This window comes from Somniosus microcephalus, chromosome 9, assembly GCF_052327205.1.
Source record: "Somniosus microcephalus isolate GS21.2 chromosome 9, FLI_Smic_1.0, whole genome shotgun sequence".
NCBI classification, from domain to species: domain Eukaryota; kingdom Metazoa; phylum Chordata; class Chondrichthyes; order Squaliformes; family Somniosidae; genus Somniosus; species Somniosus microcephalus.
This window is the reverse complement of record NC_140995.1, coordinates 151,727,441-151,750,308: the sequence shown is the minus strand read 5'-3', so window position 1 is coordinate 151,750,308 and position 22,868 is coordinate 151,727,441. Positions and strand designations below refer to the sequence as shown.

General features: G+C 42.3%; 1 protein-coding gene across 5 annotated transcripts; it reads right to left on the bottom strand.

Annotated features, from left to right (window-relative positions):
• Positions 1-142: 142 nt before the first annotated feature.
• Positions 143-22,868, bottom strand: pbk (PDZ binding kinase). 5 transcript variants are annotated; one of them, XM_085997385.1, is made up of 10 exons: positions 22,577-22,711; positions 21,166-21,210; positions 20,310-20,428; positions 18,626-18,679; positions 18,107-18,206; positions 16,090-16,232; positions 14,671-14,840; positions 11,042-11,171; positions 3,850-4,011; positions 143-609 (listed from the first exon to the last, which is right to left on the bottom strand). In XM_085997385.1, the coding sequence occupies exons 3-10, from the start codon at positions 20,368-20,370 to the stop codon at positions 404-406; spliced, it is 1,026 nt and encodes a 341-aa protein (XP_085853511.1). In that variant the 5' UTR covers positions 20,371-20,428; positions 21,166-21,210; positions 22,577-22,711; the 3' UTR covers positions 143-403. The 5 variants fall into 5 exon arrangements, with proteins under 5 accessions (XP_085853511.1, XP_085853512.1, XP_085853509.1 ...); XM_085997386.1 differs by lacking the exons at positions 21,166-21,210; positions 22,577-22,711 and adding an exon at positions 22,846-22,868; XM_085997383.1 differs by lacking the exon at positions 21,166-21,210.

Genomic DNA, 22,868 nt, shown 5'->3' with positions numbered 1-22,868 from the left:
AGAGCAGGCAGGGAAGTGGAGTTAAGGTTGAAGATCAGCCATGATCTTATTGAATGGCAGAGCAGGCTCGAGGGTCTACACCTGCTCCTAGTTTAGACTGAAAGCAGTACTTAAGTGGTCACATTCTATAAACAAAAAAATGTAACTGGATAATGTACATTTTATTATAGTAGCAAATTTTGAAAGTACCTTAAAAGAAAACATGACTGACATTAGAATTGAACAGTAGTTGCTGAAGGTTAGTACAAGTACATTCATAAAGAATTAAACACCAAGACAGTACATGAATGAATGAATAAAGAAGAAAAACTAGATATCAAAGGAATAGCCAACATGAGACTTTTTGGAAGCTAAAGAATTCAAAATGGGTAAGGGGTTGGAGGAAAGCATTTCACAATAAACTTCATTTTATTTTGGTTGCTGCCTCTAATTCCTCCACAATCTGTGCAGCAGAGGGACGTTTTTTAGGATCTTCATTTGTGCAGACTAGGAACAGTTCAATAGCCTCCTTGTAGGAATCATCCAGTTCCTCCATGTTAAGTGCAGGTCTTGTTCCCAAAGCTGCATAATATGCATCCTCATCCAAGCTGTCTTCGTCATCAAAAGAGTCTATAGCAGAAGAACAGCGCAGACAAAAATTAAATATTTATATACAGTACATATATTTAATAGCACCTTTAACGTAGTAAATCGTCCCAAGAGCATTATTAAACAAAATTGACACCAAGCCACGTGAGATATTAGGGCAGATGACCAAAAGCTAGGTTTTAAGGAGCGTCTTAAAAGGAGGAAAGAGGCAGTGATAGGGAGGGGGGGGCGAGGCCATGGAGGGGTTTCAAAACAAGGATGAGAATTTTAAAAATCAAGGCGTTGCTAAACTGGGATTTTAACGTAGGTCAGCGTGCACAGGGGTGATGCGTGAATGGGACTTGGTACGAGTTAGGACACAGGTAGCAGAGTTTTGGATGACCTTAAGTTTACAGAGGGTAGAACATGGGAGGCCGGCCAGCCAGGGGCCAAGTCCAGAGGTAACAAAGGCTTGGATGAGGGTGGTCTTAGAGATGGCATGGATATGTAGTCAGAAGCTCATTTAAGGGTCATATATGACACCAAGGTTGCAAACAGTTTGGTTCAGGTTCAGCCTCAGGCAATTGGCAGGGAGAGGGATGGAGTCACTGGCTAGGGAACAGAGTTTGTGGCGGAGACCGAAGACAATGGCATCGGTCTTCCCAATATTTAGTTGGAGGAAATTTCTGCTCATCCAGTACTAGATGTCAGACAAGCAGTCTGACAATTTAGATAAAGTGGAGAGGCCGAGAAAGGTGGCGGTGAGGTAGAGCTGGGTGTCATCCTCAATTATCCATGTACATTTCCACAGGCACTGGGGCTAAGAGAACAGTTTTATCTTGGCCTGATTTGCAACAGTTGTAATCTGCAGCTATGGCGTTTTCAGAGTCACTATGGACTAAGGAACCTATCCTGTTTGCAAAAATATCCAATGTGGCAACAGTGCTCTGTGCTGCATAACTTCACAACAGAAAAAGTAAGCAAGCCGCAGTAGCAGAGGAACAGCAGGCATTCTTTGATAACTTTCCAGTAATTCCCAGATACACCCCCTCCACAAGTAATACAGATGAATAAAATACCAGCGTTCCCAGAAACAACACTTGTCCATTGCCATCTTACACCATCTGGTCATCAGTTGATAACATAAAACTATCTGCACTAAGAAATAAAGTGCTCAGAATGCATTGAGTGATATTTATATAAAAGTGTTTCTATTGATTATAGGTCACCAAGGGGGAACATGATGGTAAAGTATGTTTTGTTGTGATGCATTCCCCACCCCAGTGGAGTACACACATTGAAACACCCACGAGATACACACTAATTGTAATGAGTTGATGTTCAGCTTTATCTAATATTCAGGAAATAGCAGTTTGGGACCTCATTCTGGAAGTTCATACAACATCAACCTTCTCTTCTAAACACACAAACCACCTCACAAAAGAGGAAATAAACACCCCACTCAAAGCATAGCAAGATCTGCAAACCAACCCAATTCAACTGCAGGGGCCAAGGTGAAATGAAATACTTTGAACTTTCAATACAGTGCACTGTCCTGGCAACAACCCTAATGTTAAAGAGGGATGTCTAAAGGATAGAAACCAGCAAGTAGGAATAAATGGCCATTTCTTAAATTGACAAAATGTAGCCAGGGATCTGCCCACAAGTTCTGCCTTGAAATCTTTATCTTCCATACACATAAATGACTCTGACATGGGTATAGTGGAACCAATATTAACATTTTCTAGTGACACAAAATTAAGTAAACTGAGGAACAATGAATGAAGACATAAGTTAGGGGAGTGGGCAGGTACTTGGCAAATGTAGTTCAATACAGATAAATGTAAAGTATTGCATTTTGGGGAAAATAACAATGAATGGAAATAGAACTGAAGTGAAAGTTCGCAGTAGAGTAGAGAAACAGATACACAGGTCACCAAAAACAAAATCCTTAAAACAGGCATAAGATTGTAGGTTTTATACAGAGGGATGTTATATTAATTATAGAAAGAATATTGGAGCCATGCAAATACTCCAGTGAAAGCAGGGATGTAAGGATATAGTAAAGCAGAGATATTTGAAAAAGCACTGTATTCGCTAGAGCAGAAAAGATTAAAAGGAGGATGTAATAGTGTTCAACATTTTGATAAAGTAAATAATGAAAGATTATTTCCACTAGTTGCTGAATTGGTAAAAAGGATGCATACATTTTAGATACATAAAGGCAGAGGTTAGAAGAATGTTTTCATGCATTACAGTATATTTTTCTTAAAGTTGCTGAATTTAAATTTTGAATTCATTCTAGCACTAAATTTCCACTTTGCTATTATTTACATTGCTTAATTGAAATAATTCAATTTTAGCATAAATTTTTTTTGGAAAAGACTACTTCAATGGCAAACTATGAGAGAATTAGGTAAACCCTTGTAAAAGAGTACAGGGAATGAGCAGGGAAATGGGATTGTAGAAAATAGCTTCAACATAGAGCTACCAGTCACAGATAGGCCAAATGATGACCTTCTGTGCTTAAACTTCTATAATTCGCCCACAAGCGCCATGCGATTAAAATGTGCAATAATGTCACAAGATGTCAATGTCCACAATTCTGAAAGGACATTAAATGAGAATCATTAGAAAAAATGTCACAAGTAATGAAGTTATTCTCAATAATGGTTGAAATACTTTGAGATTGAAAGAAAGACAGACTTATATAACACCACCACATCCCAAAATCCATGACAATACTGTTGCAAGTATATTAACTGGGGCAGTCATTTTGCATGTAGCACTATCCTATAAACAGCAATGTAATGATTAATTAAAAAGTTTTTGCTGATGTTGGTTGGTTGGTTGAAGGTGGAATGTTGGCCAGGACCCCAGATCTCTCTGCTCCTCTTTGAATGCTGCCATTAACATCCACCGTTAACAGGCAGACAGACAAAACCTTGACGTAAAGTATAATTCTCTCAGTATTGCACTAGAGTATCAGACAAGCTTGTATGCTTGTCTTGAGTGGGGTTTGAACCTACAACTTTCTGAATCAGAGGCAAGAGTAACACAAACTGAGCAAAGGTGACACGTTGGGGTGATTCTGCAATTCCCCAGCAGGGAATGGATTGCAGGAAATAATGGACACAACCTGTGATTTTCTGTCCATTCATTTTAATAAATGAAAAACCAGAGACTTTGCAGCTACAATTTTCTAAGATCCATTCCCTGGAACAGCCAAATCATCCCAGTTATGTGAAAGGCCAGACCAGCAATGCACAATTGTAAGCTTACCTTCAGAAATAATTACATGAGGCATAGAAAGGGTCATCATTTCCCACAATGTGAGGCCATAGGCGAAGATGTCTGACTTGTCAGTAATTAGACCATTTTCTTCCAGAGCCTCTTTTGGTTTCCATGGCTCAGTCCCAATGTATGTTGCTTTGGGATCACTTACTACAAAGACATTTAAAAATACACTCAAGACAGTGAAACTTTGTTATAAATCTCAAACTTGAAAGGCTTAGCACTCAAACAGATAGCGCCAGAGATCCTAATCCCTGTACCTAAAATATCAAAGCTAAAAAACTGAAAACTAGATATCTGAAATAAAAATAAAAAATACTGGAAAGGCACACATCAGCCAGCATCTGAAAGAGAAATGTTAATGTTTCACATGTGACCTTTTATCCAAGTCATGAAATGATATATCTCAGCCATAAAAGGCTCTTGCTTGAAATACATTTACATTGAGACAAATACCAAAAGGAAAAGGAGTCCACAGCACAAAACTGACTTGATTCACCAACTAAGCAAAATTCTAATTAAATGAAAAGCCACAGGAATGAAAAGGTAGAATATGGAAATGGATAAGAAAAGTTGATTTAAAAAAAAAAAAACAGGAAATAGTACTCATTAGAGGCACAATGTCAGACTGGGGAGGAATGTTAAGGGAAGTTCAACAGGACTCAAATTTACTTCAGCCCCAGTTGCTTCTAACCTACATTTATGACTTGGAAACCAAAAACCAAATCAAAGCTCGTTAAGTTTGTTGACACTGAAATAGAAACGTCACAGGCATAACATATATAGCAAATGATTTGCAGAAGGATTTAGACCAGTTATGCAATTGGGCAGCCAACTAGCAAAGGAGTGTTAACGCTGATAAATATAAAATATTACACAGGAGTTAAATGATCACAGGAAGACAAAGGGAGCTGGTAGTAATTGTAAACTAATTGCTTTCAATGCTTAGACAATGTGGCATAGCAATTTAAAAACACCTATTAGGATACGTAGCCAGAAGAGTAGAGTACAGTTTTCAGAAGCTATGCTAAGACTTTACAATGCATTTGACAGTTAGTCATAACACAAAAAACATGCATTGGACAGGGTGTAAAGAATAAGAATGGTATGTGTAATGGGATGGGATATGAGGAAAGAGTTAGAGAAGCTCATTGAGTACAATCGTAAAAATAAAACAACCACAAAATTTATAAAATATTAAATAAATCAAAAAATATTACAGTACTCTAAAAGGTGCCACAAAAGAATAAATATATACACCCACCCCCCTGGCAACTCTTGTAATAACTCCAAAAGTTTCAACTACCCAAAAGGAAAATATATTGCAGAAAACATGCTTAATTAACATCAATAACAGGAAAAAAATGTGCTAAGTCAAATATAAAAATTTCATGACAGATGGGTTAAAATCAGAGGAGCTCATAGATCTCTGGGATGTCCAAGTCTATAGAATGTTTGAAAACCTAGGAGGAGCCAGCAGCAGTTTATTTCCCACTGGAGGATCAGCTGTTCGTGCTGCCTGGTTTCCAGAAATGAGCCTTTAGAGTTGGAGTTAAAGGAACACTACTGGAAGCAGGAGGCTGGTGTCAGTCACATGCTTCTGCTAGGAGTTTCAGCTTAGACTGTGCAAGGCAACTAAGTGACCAAGGCAAATACTGAAGCTGTGATCTGAATAGAAGGTGGCAACTCCATGGGAGAAATGTAATTTAATGAAAAACAAATTTAACAGATATTAGGAAGAACTTCTAACTCTTGTGTAATAAATGTTTGAACAAACTGCCAGGCAGGACAGTAGAGATAAAACAAGGATATTCTAAATATAGCCAGGTGTTTTAATAGAAGAGTGAGGGTGCTCGATGCAGTTAAGTGCAAGGTACAGCATATAGAAGAAAAATGGACAATGTACATATTCTATGAATTATGTCAAAATACATACGGGTGAAATTGAAAGATACTACATTTGGCACTTATCTCTAGTCACTGCAGAAGCAATCAACTAAGCAAGTAGAACACTGCTGCTAAACCAGGACAGTATAAGTCAGAACATCATGCTGAAAATGTACAGTACTCTGTTCAGACTGTAACTTGAGTTTCATGCAGTTTTGATCATCAAAACTTGGGAGACATTCAAGCCCTGGAGCCAGTGCAGAAGAAAGAGCATCAACGCGCATCCCCTAGTGTTAAGAGGATTGAGTTGAGGAAAGACTGAAGAGGTTACGGTGTGGGGAACTCAGGAGGTATAAAAGTAAGTTAACAGCTTAGAAAAGAAAAATCTTGAGAACCATTTCAAGGTAAAGAGCAACAATAGGACAAGTGGGCACAGATAAAAGAGTCAATATTTTGATGTCAGGAAGTTCACAGCGTGATCAATACGTGGAATGGCCTTCTGGTTATAGTAGGGAAAGCTCTTGAAGTCATTTAGATAGTCTGATTGGCAGGGAGTGGGGAAAAGGAGAAACAGGTTTGTCATAGATGGATGAGCTTTGATGGGCTGAGTGGTCGGTTTCCTCTTTTAACATGTTCTCATGGTAACAGGAGCAACTGCACTATTTTAGTGCACAGCCACTTTTAGATGAACTGTAAATTGTGTGGATATGCATTTGTCTTTAAGCCAGCTAATAAAATAAACACCCCACAGAATTAAAATAACAGCAGATGTCTGAACATTCCTTTCCACTAAGTCAATATATTTTGAAATCAGTGGTAACTGAAGAACAAAACTATGTTCAAAACAAATCCTGCTTTAGGAACCCTGCTGAAAACCAACACACACAAAAGATGTTAAATCTCTGCAGCATTTTTTAACTGGCCCATAGGGTTTTATTTTCAGACCAAAGAAAAATAAACTTTAAAAAAGGTCACATACACAGCAGTTTTCTCACTGTTTTCCAAAGATTCAGACAGGATCTAAAGGATCTGAATGTTCAGCATGGAACCCTCAACATTACAGCTCAGATTTTCCCTTTCAACATCACATTAATAAATTTTACAGCTTTTTTGCTGTCATGCTAGGAAATTGCTCAAATCCACACTGTTTAGATCATGCCTTGGTCTTTACTGCCATACACCAAGGAAACACGGACAGAGTTTCACAGTCCGATAACAGCAACAATTTAAAAAAATATAATTTAGATGCATCAATGTACTGCTCCCGCAAGCACCATGCACTCAAAATGGTTTAAGTGTGAACGTACATGTATATGTACAAGTGTTCTCAATAAAATCACATTTTATGAAACCAAAGTAAAAAAATCTAAGTATAATAGAAAAAAAATTGTAATTGAATACATTTTAAAGAATATTTGTCAGCCATTTTTGAAATGTATCAATTTTGTGATGCAGCACAACACATTTTCAAGAAGTTGATCACTACTGAATACTGTGGCGGAGCCACTAAGGGACTCCGATCAATTGTATATAATTCCCTTTAATAATGTTAGCTACAGCCTGAGTCTGTATCTTTGTTTTCACTGTTTACATGTGCAGAGCGCGATCACTAATAGCGCGGGTAAACGCGATGACGTCACGCCGTTCATCACGTGATCCCCCTACCAGCGGGAAAAACGTGATGACGTCAGCCACGGGACCGCCCAAGCAGTCCTCGTGGAGCCTCCGAACTGACTAGACCTATATTCGATGTTCTCCTGTAGTTATCCGTTAAACTGTTAGTTTTCATTAAACCTCGTTGAGTGGACCTCCGTCTTTTGGATAGGAACTAGACATTCCTACATTGGTGACCGACTTTTGCGAACGGTTTTCACAGAAGTTACCGAACTTAATCTACAAGCCGGGGGGGGGCACGGCCCCTCCCTCGAGGCGGCTAATAGCAGGGCCATTCGGACCTTCGGAAGACAGCGGGTCCAGGTGTGCTTCGGCGGCCAGCGGTTTTACTGGGATTTCATCTCAGCCAAAGTGTCTCAAGCCATCCTCGGGGCGGATTTTTTGTGCGCCAACGGCCTCCTGGTGGATGTATGGCACCGCCGGTTGATCAATGCGGCCACTTTTCACTCCATCCCGTGGCACCGCGGTAACGCCGTGTCGCGCACTGTCTCCTGTGCATTCCCACCTCCGGATGCCTTCGCTCGCCTCGGAGATTTCCCAGACCTGACCAGACCCACTTTCTCTTCTACGGCCACGAAACGTGGTGTCGAACATCACATAACTACTGGCTCCCCGGTCTACACAGGCCCGGCGCCTCGAACCTGGCAAGCTCGCGGCTGCGAAAGCGGAGTTCGACACTATGGAGCGGCTAGGGATTATTCACCGGTCGAATAGTCCCTGGTGTTCGCCTCTCCACCTTGCGGCGACTACAGACGCCACTACTCCTGATCGATACCCGATCCCTCATATTCAGGATTTCTCTGCCCATTTGGCAGGAAATACCATTTTTTTCCAAAAGTCGACCTTGTCCGTGGCTACCACCAGGTCCCCCGTACACCCACAAGACATCCCAAAAACTGCAGTCATCACCCCATTCGGCCTGTTTGAATTTCTGCGGATGCCGTTTGGATTGAAGAACGCTGCACAGGCTTTCCAGCGCTTGATGGATTCCGTGCTCCGGGACCTCAAGTTTCTATTAGTCTACCTCGACGACATCCTCATCGCCAGCCCTAATAAAAAGTACATCTGCCATTTACGCACCCTCTTTAGACGCCTCAGTCAACATGGCTTGATCAACCCGGCCAAGTGCCAGTTCGGCCTGCAGCAGATTGATTTCTTAGGCCATCGCATCACATCAGACGGCGCAATTCCACTGCAAACGAAGGTGGAGGCAGTTACTTCGTTCCCGCGCCCGCAGACCGTCAAGGCCCTGCAGGAGTTCCTCGGGATGGTAAATTTTTATCACCGGTTCGTCCCTAATGCAGCTCTGCTCATGCAGCCCCTGTACGAGGCCCTCAAGGGCAAGTCCGGCAAGGATCCGATTAGCTGGACGGTCGACATGGACCGGGTGTTCGTCGGCACAAAAGGCGCCTTAGCCAACGCAACCATGCTGGCGCACCCGCTGCCACCATCGCCCTTACCACCGACTCAGCAGACTACGCTATCGGCGCAGTACAGGAACAGTGGGTGCATGGGACGTGGCAACCGCTGGCATTTTTCAGCCGTCAACTACGGCGAAACGAACGGAAGTACAGCACGTTCGACCGGGAGTTGCTGGCCCTTTTTCTGGCCATCCGCCATTTCCGGTTCTTGCTAGAGGGACGTCCGTTCACGGCTTTTGTGGACCATAAGCCACTAACGTTCGCTATGGCCAAGACCGCCGAACCGTGGTCAGCTCGGCAACAACGTCAGTTGACGTTTCTCAGAATTCACCACTGGCATTCAGCATGTGTCCGGTAAAGACAACCTGGTGGCGGATTGCCTCTCCCGCGCGACCATTCATGCAGTCCAGCTCGGCATCGACTATGCCCTCATGGCTGCGGATCAAGCCTCGGATCCGGAAGTCCAATCATACAGAACCAACCCTTCTAGCCTCCAAGCGGCCGACGTCAAATTCCATGCCGTGGGCACTACGCTACTCTGCGACATCTCCGTCGGAGATCCTCGCCCTATCGTGCCGGTCGCCTGGCGCCAAAAAGTTTTTGACGCCATACACGGGTTGTCGCACCCTGGCATGAAGGCCTCGCAACAGCTGATGTCGTCCAAATTCGTGTGGCGGGGCATGCACATGGATGTTCGCGACTGGGCCAACACCTGCGCGGTCTGCCAAAAGGCCAAGGTGCAGCGTCACGTCAAGGCTCCATTGGCCACTTTCGCTATTCCGGAACGTAGGTTTGATCATGTGCATGTGGACCTGGTGGGGCCACTTCCGCCTTCGCACGGGTTTACTCATCTTACAATGGTGGACCACACCACTCGATGGCCGGAGGCGGTTACTTTGTCATCCACCACTTCCGCAGACGTCGCCAGGGCATTCATCTCCTCTTGGGTCGCCCATTTCAGGGTACCGGCGGACATCTCGTCTGATCGTGGGCCGCAGTTTCCTTCTGAGCTCTGGAACGCTGTGGCTCGGGGTCAAGCTACATCGCACCACTGCCTACCATCCACAGGCGAACGGCCTGTGCAAACGATTCCACAGGTCGCTCAAAGCCGCACTGCGAGCCAGCCTTCAAGGCGCGGGCTGGGTGGACAGGCTTCCATGGGTCCTTTTGGGTCTTCGTACGGCGCCTAAAGAAGATCTTCAATCGTCCTCGGCGGAGCTCGTATATGGCCAGCTGCTACGCGTACCAGGGGATTTCCTTCCGACTCCAACAGAGCCATGGTCCGCATCCCAGCAGCTCATCAGCCACCAGGAGGCGGCCAGAAGTTTTGCTCCAGTGCCTATGTCACATCACAGCTTGCAGAGCTCCCACGTCCCAGCTGAGCTGAAGAACGCCGACTACGTGTTTATCCGCCACGACGCTCACCGGGATCCGCTCAAACCCCCTTACACTGGTCCTTTCCGCGTGATAGAGCCAGGAGACAAAACTTTTTCGGCCGATATCGGAGGTAAACCGGACCACATTTCGGTTGACCGGTTGAAGCCGGCTCACTTGGACCTTGACCGCCCAGTCGAGATCGCACAACCGCTGAAACGTGGCCGACCGCCCACAGTCGCCGTGCCAGATCAAACGCAACCGCCCGCCAGCTCGCCCGCCGTCCATCAGCTTCCACTTCAAGGCTACAGAAGTCGATCTGACAGGCTTGTCAGGCCTCCTCGCCGTTTTACTTTTGCTATTAAAGACAATTCTGGGGGGGGGGGCGCATGTGGCGGCTCCACTAAGGGACTCCGATCAATTGTATATAATTCCCTTTAATAATATGTTAGCTACAGCCTGAGTCTGTATCTTTGTTTTCGCTGTTTACATGTACAGAGCGCGATCACTAATAGCGCGGGTAAACACGATGACGTCACGCCGTTCATCACGTGATCCCCCTACCAGCGGGAAAAACGTGATGACGTCAGCCACGGGACCGCCCAAGCAGTCCTCGTGGAGCCTCCGAACTGACTAGACCTATATTCGATGTTCTCCTGTAGTTATCCGTTAAACTGTTAGTTTTCATTAAACCTCGTTTATTTGATCGCCTGAGTGGACCTCCGTCTTTTGGATAGGAACTAGACATTCCTACAATACCACATTTACTAACAGTCTACAATTCCTGATGAACCATATCTACAAATGAATCACTTTTCACTTACCTTGCATGTTCTCATCTAATTTGAGTGAAACACCCACATCACAGATCTTAATGGTCTCAAAATCTTCTTTAATGACTATATTGCAAGATTTGATGTCACCGTGCAAGAGTCTCTTCTCATTGTGCAGATACTGAAAGTTTCAAAAGTACATAAATATTTAAATTCTTAGGAACTACAATTCTGCAGAAATGCAATCGACCACAGTGTATGAATCCAGTATTTAAACAAAATGCTCCAGGGACAATAAAAACAGGCTAAGATTGAGAGCATTCCATTCTAAATGCTCCAATTACACTTGCATCCTGCATAAAGGCAACTCCAAATGTGAAATGTTGCCAGTTAAACAAATGAAGTCTTAGAAAGCCAAGCAGATTGGTAATTTGCCATACTAAGGAGCCAAGATGTGGCAGCATGGTAGAAAAAAGACTGCACGTTGGCCTCATGTAACCCACCAAATGGTTCAAACCAGCATCGGTAGCTGAGCTCCCCAGCTTAATACACAGTAGTGGTACCACATAGCAGTGTCATTCTTAGGGAGTTGAGCAAAAGTCAAAAAAGAACTTAAATCTATTTCTGTTAACTATTAAGAATGCAGAAACAAAACTATTGATCCATGAAATCAATGTGGTTTTGACAACATGACATTAGTATAGCATATTACTGTATCAGAGGTGAGGCAAGACATATCAGAGTGAGGGAGAGGGTGGGGAAGTAGAGGAAAAAGGCACAAGAGAGCTAATTAACTTGGACTGCTCCCGTACATCACTGAGTAGTGGAGGCGGTCAATTACCAAGGGAGCTGGCCAATTACTCAGCCTTTGGGCTCACAATGCAAAGAAAGACAGACTTGCATTTATATAGCACTTTTCACGACTTCAGGACGTCCCAAAGTGCTTTACAGCCAATAAAGTACTTTTGAAGTGTAGTCACTGTTGTAATGTAGGTAACGCAGTAACCAATTTGCACACAAGCTCCCACAAACAGCAATGTGATGATGACCAGGTAATCTGTTTTAGTGATGTTGATCGAAGGATAAATATTGGCCAGGACGCCAGGGATAACTCCCCTGCTCTTCTTCAAAAATATAGTGCTATGGGAAGCTATTACGTCCACTTGAGAGAGCAGACTCGGTTCAACGTCTCATCCGAAAGACAGCACCTCTGACAGTGCAGCACTCCCTCAGTGTCAACCTAGATTTTTTTGCTTAAGCCTCGAGTGAGCCTTGAACCCACAACCTTCTGACTGAGACGAGGGTGCTACCCACTGAGCCACAGCTGACGCAGAAATCAATTAGGAAGCCAAAATGTTTAGATATGAACACTGCCATAAAACAGTACTAGAATTAAACTTGTACATGAACAAATTTTAATACATTAGAAAACAATGTAGAACAATGCAATGATCTGGTACAAAACTGCATTTTAAAAAACAGTACTACTACTTCTATCCATCATGATCCACAAGCTTTAAAATTTACTATTAATGACTTTTTGGCCATTTATTTCATTGAGAACATAGCATTATCTGTGCATTGGCAATGTTTATTCAGTTTGTTCAATAAAGTATATATTAGCATAGCATGCATTTATTTAATGATTGTTCCACACTCCTCTTCCCTCCTCTTTCCCCCCCCCCCCCGGGAGATGTGGGTGAAACTGGCATGGCCTCATTTATCACCCATACCCAATTGCCCCAAGAAGTTAGTGAGGAACCTTAAACATTTGTTTTCATAATTGCGTGGCTTGCAAAATTGTTTCAGACCACATTAAAAGTTAAGCATGTTGCATGAACTAGAACTACAAGTAGGCCAGACCAGGTATGGATGGCAGGTTCTCTGAAAGACATCCGTGAACCAGTTTGGTTTTTAACAATAATCTGGCAGTTTGTGGACATTTGATTCTGGTACCAGCTCGAAATTACCAAACTTATTGAATGCAATTGCATAACTATACCCCTCCCAGAACGCTGCGTTCCCCGGACTCAGACCTCCCAGGTATCCCTTCACCTTTCATCTCACTATTGGTGGCTGTGCCTCCAGCTGTCTAAGCTCCAAGCTCCTGAATTCGCTCTCCAAACCTCTCCACTTCTCTCCTCCTTAAAACCCACCCCTTTGACCATAGTCATCCCTCCGAATGTCTCTTCCTTTGCCTGTTGATTCTTGTCTGATTACACTTCTGTGAAACATCTTGCAATGTTTTTCTATGTTAAAGGTGCTATATAAATGCAAATTGTTGTGCCTTCAATATGGTTGATGTGTGTATGGACTTCAAAAGGCATTTGATAAAATACCACATAATAGACTTGTTAACAAAATTGACGCCAATGGGATTAAAGGGACAGTGGCTGCGTGGATACAAAATTGGCTAAGGGGCAGAAAGCAGGGTACTGGTGAATGGTTGATTTTCAGACTGGTGGGAAGTAATGTTCCCTCTAAACTGCGCGGCCACGCAGTAATGGGAAGGTTCCACACAGGCTGCTCACCGGCTTTTACATTGTAGATACTGCGCATGTGCAGAAATTTAAAAGGGACCATACATTAAAAGAAACAGGCTGCGCAGAATAAAGCACAGCTTACAGGGAACATTGGAGGGAAGTGTGAAGTGGTGTCACGGGTCGTTGTTGGGACCACTGCCCTTTGATGCTATTAATGACCTGGACTTGGGGATACAGGGCATAATTTCAAAGTTTGCAGATGACACGAAACTCAGAAATGTAGTAAACAGTGAGGAGGATAGTAACAGACTTCAGGAGGACGTAGACAGACTGGTGAAATGGGCAGACACATGGCAGATGAAATTTAATGCAGAGAAGTGTGAAGTGATTCATTTTGATAGGAAGCATAAGGAGAGGCAATAAAAACTAAACATTACAATTTAAAGGGGATGCAGGAACAGAGACCTGGGAGTTCACATACACAAATCATTGAAGGTGGCAGGGCAAGTTGATAAGGCTGCTAAAAAAGCATATGGAATCCTTGGCTTTATTAAAAGAGGCACAGAGTACAAAAGCAAGGGAGTTATGCTACACCTTTATAAAACACTGGTTATGGCAACACTGGAGTATTGTGGCCAATTCTGGGCATACACTTTAGGAAGGATGTCAAGGCTTTAGAAAGAGTATAGAGGAGATTTACTAGAATGGTACCAGGGATGAAAGATTTCAGTTATGTGGAAAGAGTAGAGAAACTGGGGTTATTCTCTTTGGAGTTTACATGCTTATGGGGAGATTTGATAGATGTTCAAAATCATGAAGGGTTTTGATAGAGTAAATAAGGAGAAACGGTTTTCAGTGGCAGTAGGGTCAGTAACCAGAGGACACACATTGAAGGTAATTGGCAAAAGAACCAGAGGCAACACGAGGGAAAAAAATGTTATGATCTGGAATACACTGCCCCAAAGGGTGGTGGAAGCAGATTAAATAATCATTTTCAAAAGGGAATTGATAAATACTTGAAGAGGAAAAATTTGCAGGGCTATGGGGAAAGAGCAGGGGAGTGGGACTAATTGGATAGCTCTTTCAAAGAGCTGACACAGGCACGATGGGCTGAATGTCCTCCTTCTGTGCTGTATCATTCTTTTATTCTAACTTGCAAATAACTAATCCAGTACCATAGCGACTAGACTACTGTACCTTCAATCCATAAGCCACATGCAAAGCTACTTTAAGGATGGTAGTAGCAGGAAAAGGTGCTTTGCCATTCTCACTCCTTTCTTCTATCAGGTCATTCAGAGACTTCTCTCCTCCAAACTCCATAGCCAGACACAGAGTCCCATCATTTGCTTCAGTAAAAGCTCTGTATCCTGTGAACAGAATTCCAGGGAAGATATAAAGAGAGGAATGTCATTAGAATCTGTATGAATGTAAAATTTATAGTAATTCTTACTTTAAAAAAGTGAATCTACAAAGTTTAAGGCTGCAATATCTCATTAGACCCAATAGTTATTTCCCTATAGGTTAGGTAAATGGAGGTGTTTAAAAATGAAGCATTGAGATGCCCATTCAAAAAGGAATGAGAGCAAGTATTACATTAAGTAATTGCTGAACTTATTAACATCTCAGGACATCTAAAGAGATCTCACATTGAATTACTTTTCAAGTGCAGTTACTGTTATATAGGCAAATGTAGCAGCCATTCTGCACCACCAATATTCCACAAACAGATGAATAACTAGTTACGCTACTTGTGGTGGTAATGGTTGAGGAAGAATTTTGCCCAGAGCACCAGAATTCCTTGCTTTCCTTCAAGTAGTACTATGGAGTCTTTTACATCTGCCTGACTCAGTAGCCTAGATCTCCAGTTAGTGTCTCATCCAAAGGACATAAATTGTCAATGTACCTTGTACAGGTAGACTATCCTTTATCCGAAAACCTCGGGACCAGCCGTGTTTCGGTTTTCGGAAAATTTCGGATTTCAGAAGGTATTTTATAAGACTGGGAAATTTGGCGGGGGGTGGGGGTCGGCGGGGGGTCGTGCGCACGACTTACGCTGAACGAAACCTTTCGGTTTTCAGAGGATTTCGGTTTTCGGAAGTGCGGGTAAAGGATACACTATCCCTTATCCGAAAGGGTGGGGGGTCGGCGTCGTGCGCACGACTTACGCTGAACGAAAAAAACTTCGGTTTTTAGAGGGTTTCGGTTTTCGGAAGTTCGGATAAAGGGTAGTCTACCTGTATTCACAACAGTGCCATCGCCAAAGTAATTCCAAACAGATGTAGAAATACTTCATCCTGGCAAAAATTAAAATTGTAGACAACAACTATTTGAGATTCAGTAATGTTAATGCCGTTGGAAATAGAGGACTATATCTTAATATTTAGAGGCGCTTTGTGCCTTACTGACAGACTGGTGCATAAACAGATGCCATGTGCATTACTAACTAGAACTATACTATTCCATTTCCTACCTTTACAAGAAATCTTTGCTGGTGCCACTGCTGGTGAGTAAAGGTTCAATGTTATTTTTTTTTGTTTTTGTTGAGTAAATGACTTACTCAAGTCCATACTGTGCTTTCCCAGATTTTTCTCCAATTAAATATATAAATAGACCTACCAACAATGTTAGGATGCTCAAGACCTTTCAGACGTTTGGCTTCTTCCTGAAGTCTCTTCAGATAAACATTTTTCTGCTTCACGTTACACTTAGCATTAATCTTTTTCACAGCCCATGGAGAACTTGATTTACCTGTGGGGGATCTAAACACAAAATATTTTTGGAAAACAGTGTGACCTCAATACCACTATTTTATATTCCATTTCTTACCCCAATTCAGCCACAATATTGGAGGTGTGCAGGGACAAATCTTGTTTTTTATCGTAATGTTATGAATACCATAAATTTTCAGACTCCTTAGCTTAATGTCAGTGGTGGAGAAAATTCTAAAGGGCATCTTACTGATACTACCAATACTTATCTAGAGTGTATAAGCCTCAACAGTTCTTAAAATGGTTTTAGAATTAACATATGATTAGGAGGTAATCAAATTATTGAAACAGGGTAATGAAATTGATAGAATTTACTAGATTTTCAGACGGTATAATAATGATAATATTTCATGTGAAGCTATCAGGTCTCGTGGGATTAATGGAAAATTAACTAAATGGACTCAAGTGGCTTGATCTTAGAAAGAATGAGATATCTGAACAATGCTTTGAGAGAGAGTACAGTGACTAGTGACATTTTGCAAGGGTTGGGATTCCTTCTTTATGCTATTTATAAACAATATATGGAAAAGTATGAAATTTGCAGAGGATAGCAAGCATGTGGCCAGGTAACTAATGTAAGGGAGATTAACAGCATTCAGGAGTGATCTAGACAAGTGGATGGGTCCTATTTTAAGTGGGTTGCTAATCCCTTGGCAAAGGTGGAATAGAAGGACAATGAATATTACTGACTAACCACTAAAAATATCAACATGAAGGTGTTAGCAATGGGACTAATATTGTAATGTTTCTTGTATTGTGACTTGCAATAAAAAAAAAACCACGTTATTTTTAAACCTATATACTCATTGATAGGGGTCTTGTTTGACTGCGACAATTTCACCTGTAATGATGAATTCAAGCATATTATTCAGGGTCAAGATACACAAGATCCAAAAGTTTGAAGAATGGGTCAGCAGTACAAAGTCTATGTTCCAGTACAAGCAGTATCACATAGATGCTGCTATTGTCTGAATCATGAGAAATGTATTATTGATGTTTCTATTTGCATAAAATTTAGTGCTTTCAGTTGCCTCTCAACGGGATTTTCACTTTCAATTAGATATTTTGGGTGAAATAATAATGGTTCCTGATGATGGTCCCTCACCTGCTAGCCCTGCCGCCTCTCACTCCATTGACAGGATCTAGCAGTGCACTGTGGACTCCCTGGGATCAGTCAGAACACCTAATAGATGCTACACAGATAGCTGCGGTACTTGCAAATTCCACTGAGTCATGCGTAGCTCATAAAAATACAAGCCACACAATTTTTAGGATTACTTAAATAAATAGCAAGTCTAAATGTCTCTATCCAGTAGTGTTTCATTAGTTAAACCCAATTACAGGATTTAGAATATAGTGAACAGATTTAGACATTCTGACTTCAAGTAGACACCGATGACCCGGTCACGAGGAGAGACTCAATGAACAGAGTTTATTTTCCCTAAAGAACAGAGAGATTGGGGCAAATAGGTAACATGACTCAGCTCTTTAAAATGATGAGGGGCATGACCAATATGGGTAGGTAGCTTGGACAATTGTGGAACTACAGGATGAGTGCAAAACTAGCAAGGCTCATGTAACACTAGATATCAAGACTTTTTAAAATCCCACATAGCTTTATTTTATTGGAGGTTTACCTATGGTTGGCTAGCTCTCAGGAGTGGGGGTTAGGATTGCCTGCACTAAAATAAATTGAACATGGTTGTGGAGGCAACATTATGTTTTTACAACATGCCCCATTTATGCAGAAAAATAGGTTTGAATCCCAAATGTGCATTATAGAGTTTTACAAAAATTATCCCTCAAGATATTTTCATAACATATACTCCACTCTAAATTATTTTTCATCCTTTCTATTTACTAACCTTTTCATGAGGTAAACATTAACTCCAGTGCCGTAGCCTAGCTTCTTCATGAAGGGAGAAGCGGGAATGACCAAAGAAGTACGATTCTCATTCCGAGAACCTGCCAACAGTTCAAATTTAGACTATAAAATAGACTTTCATTTGTGTATATCCAAGACATTATATTTAAATTTCAGATTAATTCTGCATGATAAATATCTAAAATTTATTACAGCACTTAGTAAAGAACAGAGGTTTAACTGCAAGTGTCCTTTGCATGCATACAAAATACTTGTTTGTAACAAACTAAAAGTGACTCCACTCACTTCCTCCAAATTAAAGGTGTTGCTATGAGAACCTGCACGAGTCCTAGCTATGCCTGCCTTTTCATGGGATATGTGGAACATTCTTTGTTCCAGTCCTACTCAGGTCCCCTTCCTTTTTTACCGGTACATTGATGACTATCGGTGCCGTTTCCTGCTCTCGCCCTAAACTATAAAATTTAATTCACTTTGCTTCCAATTTCCACCCTTTGCTCACCTTCACATGGTCCATCGCCGACTCTTCCCTTTCTCGACTTCTCGGTCTCCATTTCTGGGGATAGGCAATCGACAAACATCTATAAGCCCACTGACTCCCATAGCTACCTGGACTACACTTCCTCCAACCCTGCTTCCTGTAAGGACTCTATTCCATTCTCCCAGTTTCTCCGTCTCATCTCCTCTGACAATGCCACCTTCCATACAAGTACTTCCGATATGTCTTTCTTTTTCCTCAACCGAGGATTCCCCTCTACCGTGGTTGACATGGCCCTCGACCATGTCCGTTCTATTTCCTGCACTTCTGCATTCACCCCTTTCCCTCCCTCAACCACAATAGGATTCCCCTTGTCCTCACCTTTCACCCCACCAGCCTTCACAGTCAACAGATCATCCTCCACCATTTCCGCCATATCCAGCGTGATCCCACCACCAAACACATCTTCCCCTCCCCTTTCAGCATTCCAAAGGGACAGCTCCCTCCGCAGCATCCTGGTCCACTCCTCAATCACCCCCAACACCCCCTCCCCATAGCAGGAGATACAACACCTGCCCTTTTACATCCTCCCTTTCCATTGCCCAGGGCCCCAACCACTCCTTCCAGGTGAAACAGCGATTTACTTGTACTTCTTGCAACGTACTGTAGTATACTGTATTCGCTGCTCACAATGCGGTCTCCTCTACACTGGAGAGACCAAACAGATTGGGTGACCGCATTGCGGAACACTCCCGTTCAGTCCGTAAGCGTGATCCCCGAACTTCCGGTCGCCTGTTACTTTAATTCTCCGCTCCACTCCCACTCTGATCTCTGTCCTCGACCTCTTATACTGTTCCAATGAAGCTCAACGTAAGCTCGAGGAACAGAACCTCATCTTTCGATTAGGCACTTTACACATTGAGTTCAACAATTTCAGACCATAACCTCTGCCCCTATTTTTTTCACATGGCAGCTGATGATTCTGCCATTCCCTTTTAGACCTCTTCTAGACTCAACTTTTATTTCTTTACTTGTCCCATTACCATCTCCTTTTGCGTTGCATCATCCCTTTTGTCATTTAATCACTCCTGCCTTCCACCTTATCACAGACCTTCCCTTTTGTTCTTCCCTCCCCTCCCCCTGCACTTGCTTAAATCTGTTATATCTTTAACTTTTTCCAGTTCTGACAAAAGGTCATCGACCTGAAACATTAACGCTGTTTCTCTCTCCACAGATGCTGCCTGACCTGAGTATTGCCAGCATTTTATGTTTTTATTTCAGATTTCCAGCATCCACAGTATTTTGCTTTCATTTAAACTAAAAGAAGCAATGATCTGTGGGAGCACAATGTCACTGATTCTGGAACTAATCGATGTCAATTTCTATAGATTTACTAAAGTACTATAACTATACTAAAAACAGCAAATCACTAGATGACAAAGTATCCCAAATAATTCTTTACTTACTATAGCAACTGTTTTAACACAAAAACAGATTTATTCCCCACTAGTGTAAAAACTAAAACTTCCTTAGTTTTATGTCACAATTTTAATAAATACTCAAAAATCACTCATACTTAGAAGTAGAACGTGCACGATGTTCTGGCATATATGGTACTGTCCATTTTTCTCTACTTAGAATGTCACTGGAACAAGAAATAACATTTTGTCTAACAATCAACACTTCTTATAGTCCAGTCAGTTCATACCTGATTGGTTCTTTTTATGTTCCTGCTGACAAGGAGATTTGAAAGGACAAGCTTGATCCATATTTTCTATTTCAAACTAGAAGCTTCCCCCCAAAAAAGATGCGAATGCCTTTCAGACACTGCAAAGACAGAGGAAAAAGTTAGTATCAGGTTAGAAAACTGTTGATCATTGTGCGAAGTTTCTAATAATGGCCTAGAATTTGCTGAGTGAGGCATCACACGGCATTAGACTTCTTCCTGCGCCCTCCAGCTCAATTTTTTTTGTCCTGTAAGTGCGATCTGATAACAGCGCAACAAGGCATTTGGGACCTTGACGAACAACGGGACCAACAGTATATCTCCATAACCAAGGAGATTAAAGGATTGCGAAATAAACAAACAGTCTCCAACAACAATTCACTACCTGAAAGAATGAGACTCCACACTTCTAATTGTTAACTTTCTGAGCCAGAGAAGTTGATTAGCAGTCCTCAACAATTATAATGCTATTAATTACTAGATTTAATTTTGTGGCGAGTTTAATGGGCAATTAATGTGCAAATACTTCATGAAACTCAGAGGTTAAGTGCGAGATGCCATTTTCGCAAAGCTAATGGAGGAGCGGTGCAAATCGTCCAACAACTTGTAGCAATTTGTAATTCACGGGTTATTTTTCCTCGCCACAGGTTGCTGGCCCATTTGCACATCAATAATGGCATGCATCATTCACATTTTTCCAGCAAATTCTGGGCCATTACCTTTGCCGGAGACAAAAGTATAAAAATAAATTAGCACCAAAATGATTTAAAGTTTAATTTTTTTTTTTTTTTTTTTTTTTTTTTTTTTTTTAAGGAAAAGACAAGCTGTTCCACCCCACCATGGCTAAACAGTTCTTCCATCCACCCAGCGGTCATGTAATCCCCTGGGAAAGGCAAAAAAAATTATTATTGTACAGCTGTAGTACTAAACTTCTTGCAACTGTAAATGAAAATAGTATTCTCTAATAAGTAATTTACCATGATTCAGAGCTAATTGTTTGACCTGGGCCACATTAACCCATGCACAGCCAAGAATAAAAAGCCATGATTTGATCTGCTCTCTTCATTTTAACACAACAGTAGGAAAAAGACAATGGTAAAAAGGGTTTATTGGGCTCATTAAAACAAGTTATTTGTGTTTAAATTTAGTTTATTTTCTCAGGCTTGGTCTCAATTTAGTTTAGTTTCATTTAATTGTTCAGGATGAGTCTCCAGCTTAGTTTAATTTCCGAGGCCTCAGCTTTTCACTATTTGCGACTTGGATAAAGTAATAGAGCACCGTATATCTAAGTTTGCTGGCGACACTAAGTTAGGTGGCACAGTAAGTAGTGTAGATGTGAGCAGAAAGTTGCAAAGGGACATCAATACATTAAATGAGTGGGAAAAACTGTGGCAAATGGAGTTCAATGTGGGAAAGTGTGAGGTTTTCCACTTTCGACCCAAAATAAACCAAAGTATTTTCTAAATGGAGAAGAGCTAGGAACTGTGGTGGAGCAGAGATTTAGAGGTCAAAGTACAGAGATCACTAAAAGCTAGTGGACACATACACAAATAAATTAAAAGCTAACCGAATGTTGACCTTTACCTCAAGTGGGCTGTAAGTTGTATTAGTTATATACAGCTTTGATTAGACCCCCTCTGGAGGACTAGGACTTTCAGCAGTGTTTGATTTCTCTGGTAGAGTCCCTCTAGTTGAGTTTGATTTCTAGGGCCGGGTCTGGTTCCATTTCCATTCCTAGTCCAGAATTAGTTCAATTTTTGTTCTAGATCCAGCTCGGGAAAAGGAACCAAGCCGAACCAGACGCAGGAATAGGAATCGGGTCTGGCTCAATCACCGTCCCCGGGCCGGGTCTAGGTTCCGGGTTCCATTCCTGGACCAAATCTGGATCAGTCAAGACCCCCGGACCTGGTTCTGTTCATCTCGCTCGATTCAATTCCCCAAATGCTGGGGGGGGGCTGGGGGGAATCGGAAACAAAGCCAGGAAATGCTGCTGGAAGCTCACCGAGCGGGTCCGCCAGCATCCGTGTGGAGAAAGGAGCGCGACCTTTCACCTCCACTGGCCCGAGAGCCCCGGGCCGGCTGTGTACCGCTGGCGGGCCGGGGCCTGAGCTCGCTCTCGCTCCCTACTCTTAAATGTGTATTGTCGGCTCGGCTCGGCTCGGCTCTCCCCCCACCTTTTCTTTCTCCCCCATCCATCTTATCTTTCTTTTCCTGCCCTGCCCTGCCCTGCTTCTCCTCCGTCTCCCTACCTGCTCGCGCTCCCGCCGCTCCCTCAGTTTGAATTATCATAGTGCACCACGGGAATGACGCCGCTAGCAGGGCGGACCACAGCGCGCACACGTGCACTTGAAACGACTTCCCCGCCGGGGAGGGGGGAGGTGACCTAGTGCTGACTCTTATTACTGGCAGTTGCCAATTTAAAGTAGGTGCCCGCTTTTTTTTTAAATTATAAAGGGGCACAACCTAGAAGGACTAGAACTTTTAAAAAACTTTAAAGGAAACTTTAATAATTACAGACCAGGTAGGTCCATCTTAATTCAT

Bases quoted from the DNA above. Each gene is read 5' to 3' on its own strand.
- pbk (XM_085997386.1), bottom strand. From the start codon at position 20,370: ATGGATCAAGCTTGTCCTTTCAAATCTCCTTGTCAGCAGGAACATAAA. The intron at 18,207-18,625 runs GTGAGCAAAGGG...AACTGTTGGCAG, and splicing joins CGGCGATGGACCATGTGAAG to GTTCTCGGAATGAGAATCGT. The intron at 16,233-18,106 runs GTTAGTAAATAG...TTTTGTGTTTAG, and splicing joins AATGTTTACCTCATGAAAAG to ATCCCCCACAGGTAAATCAA.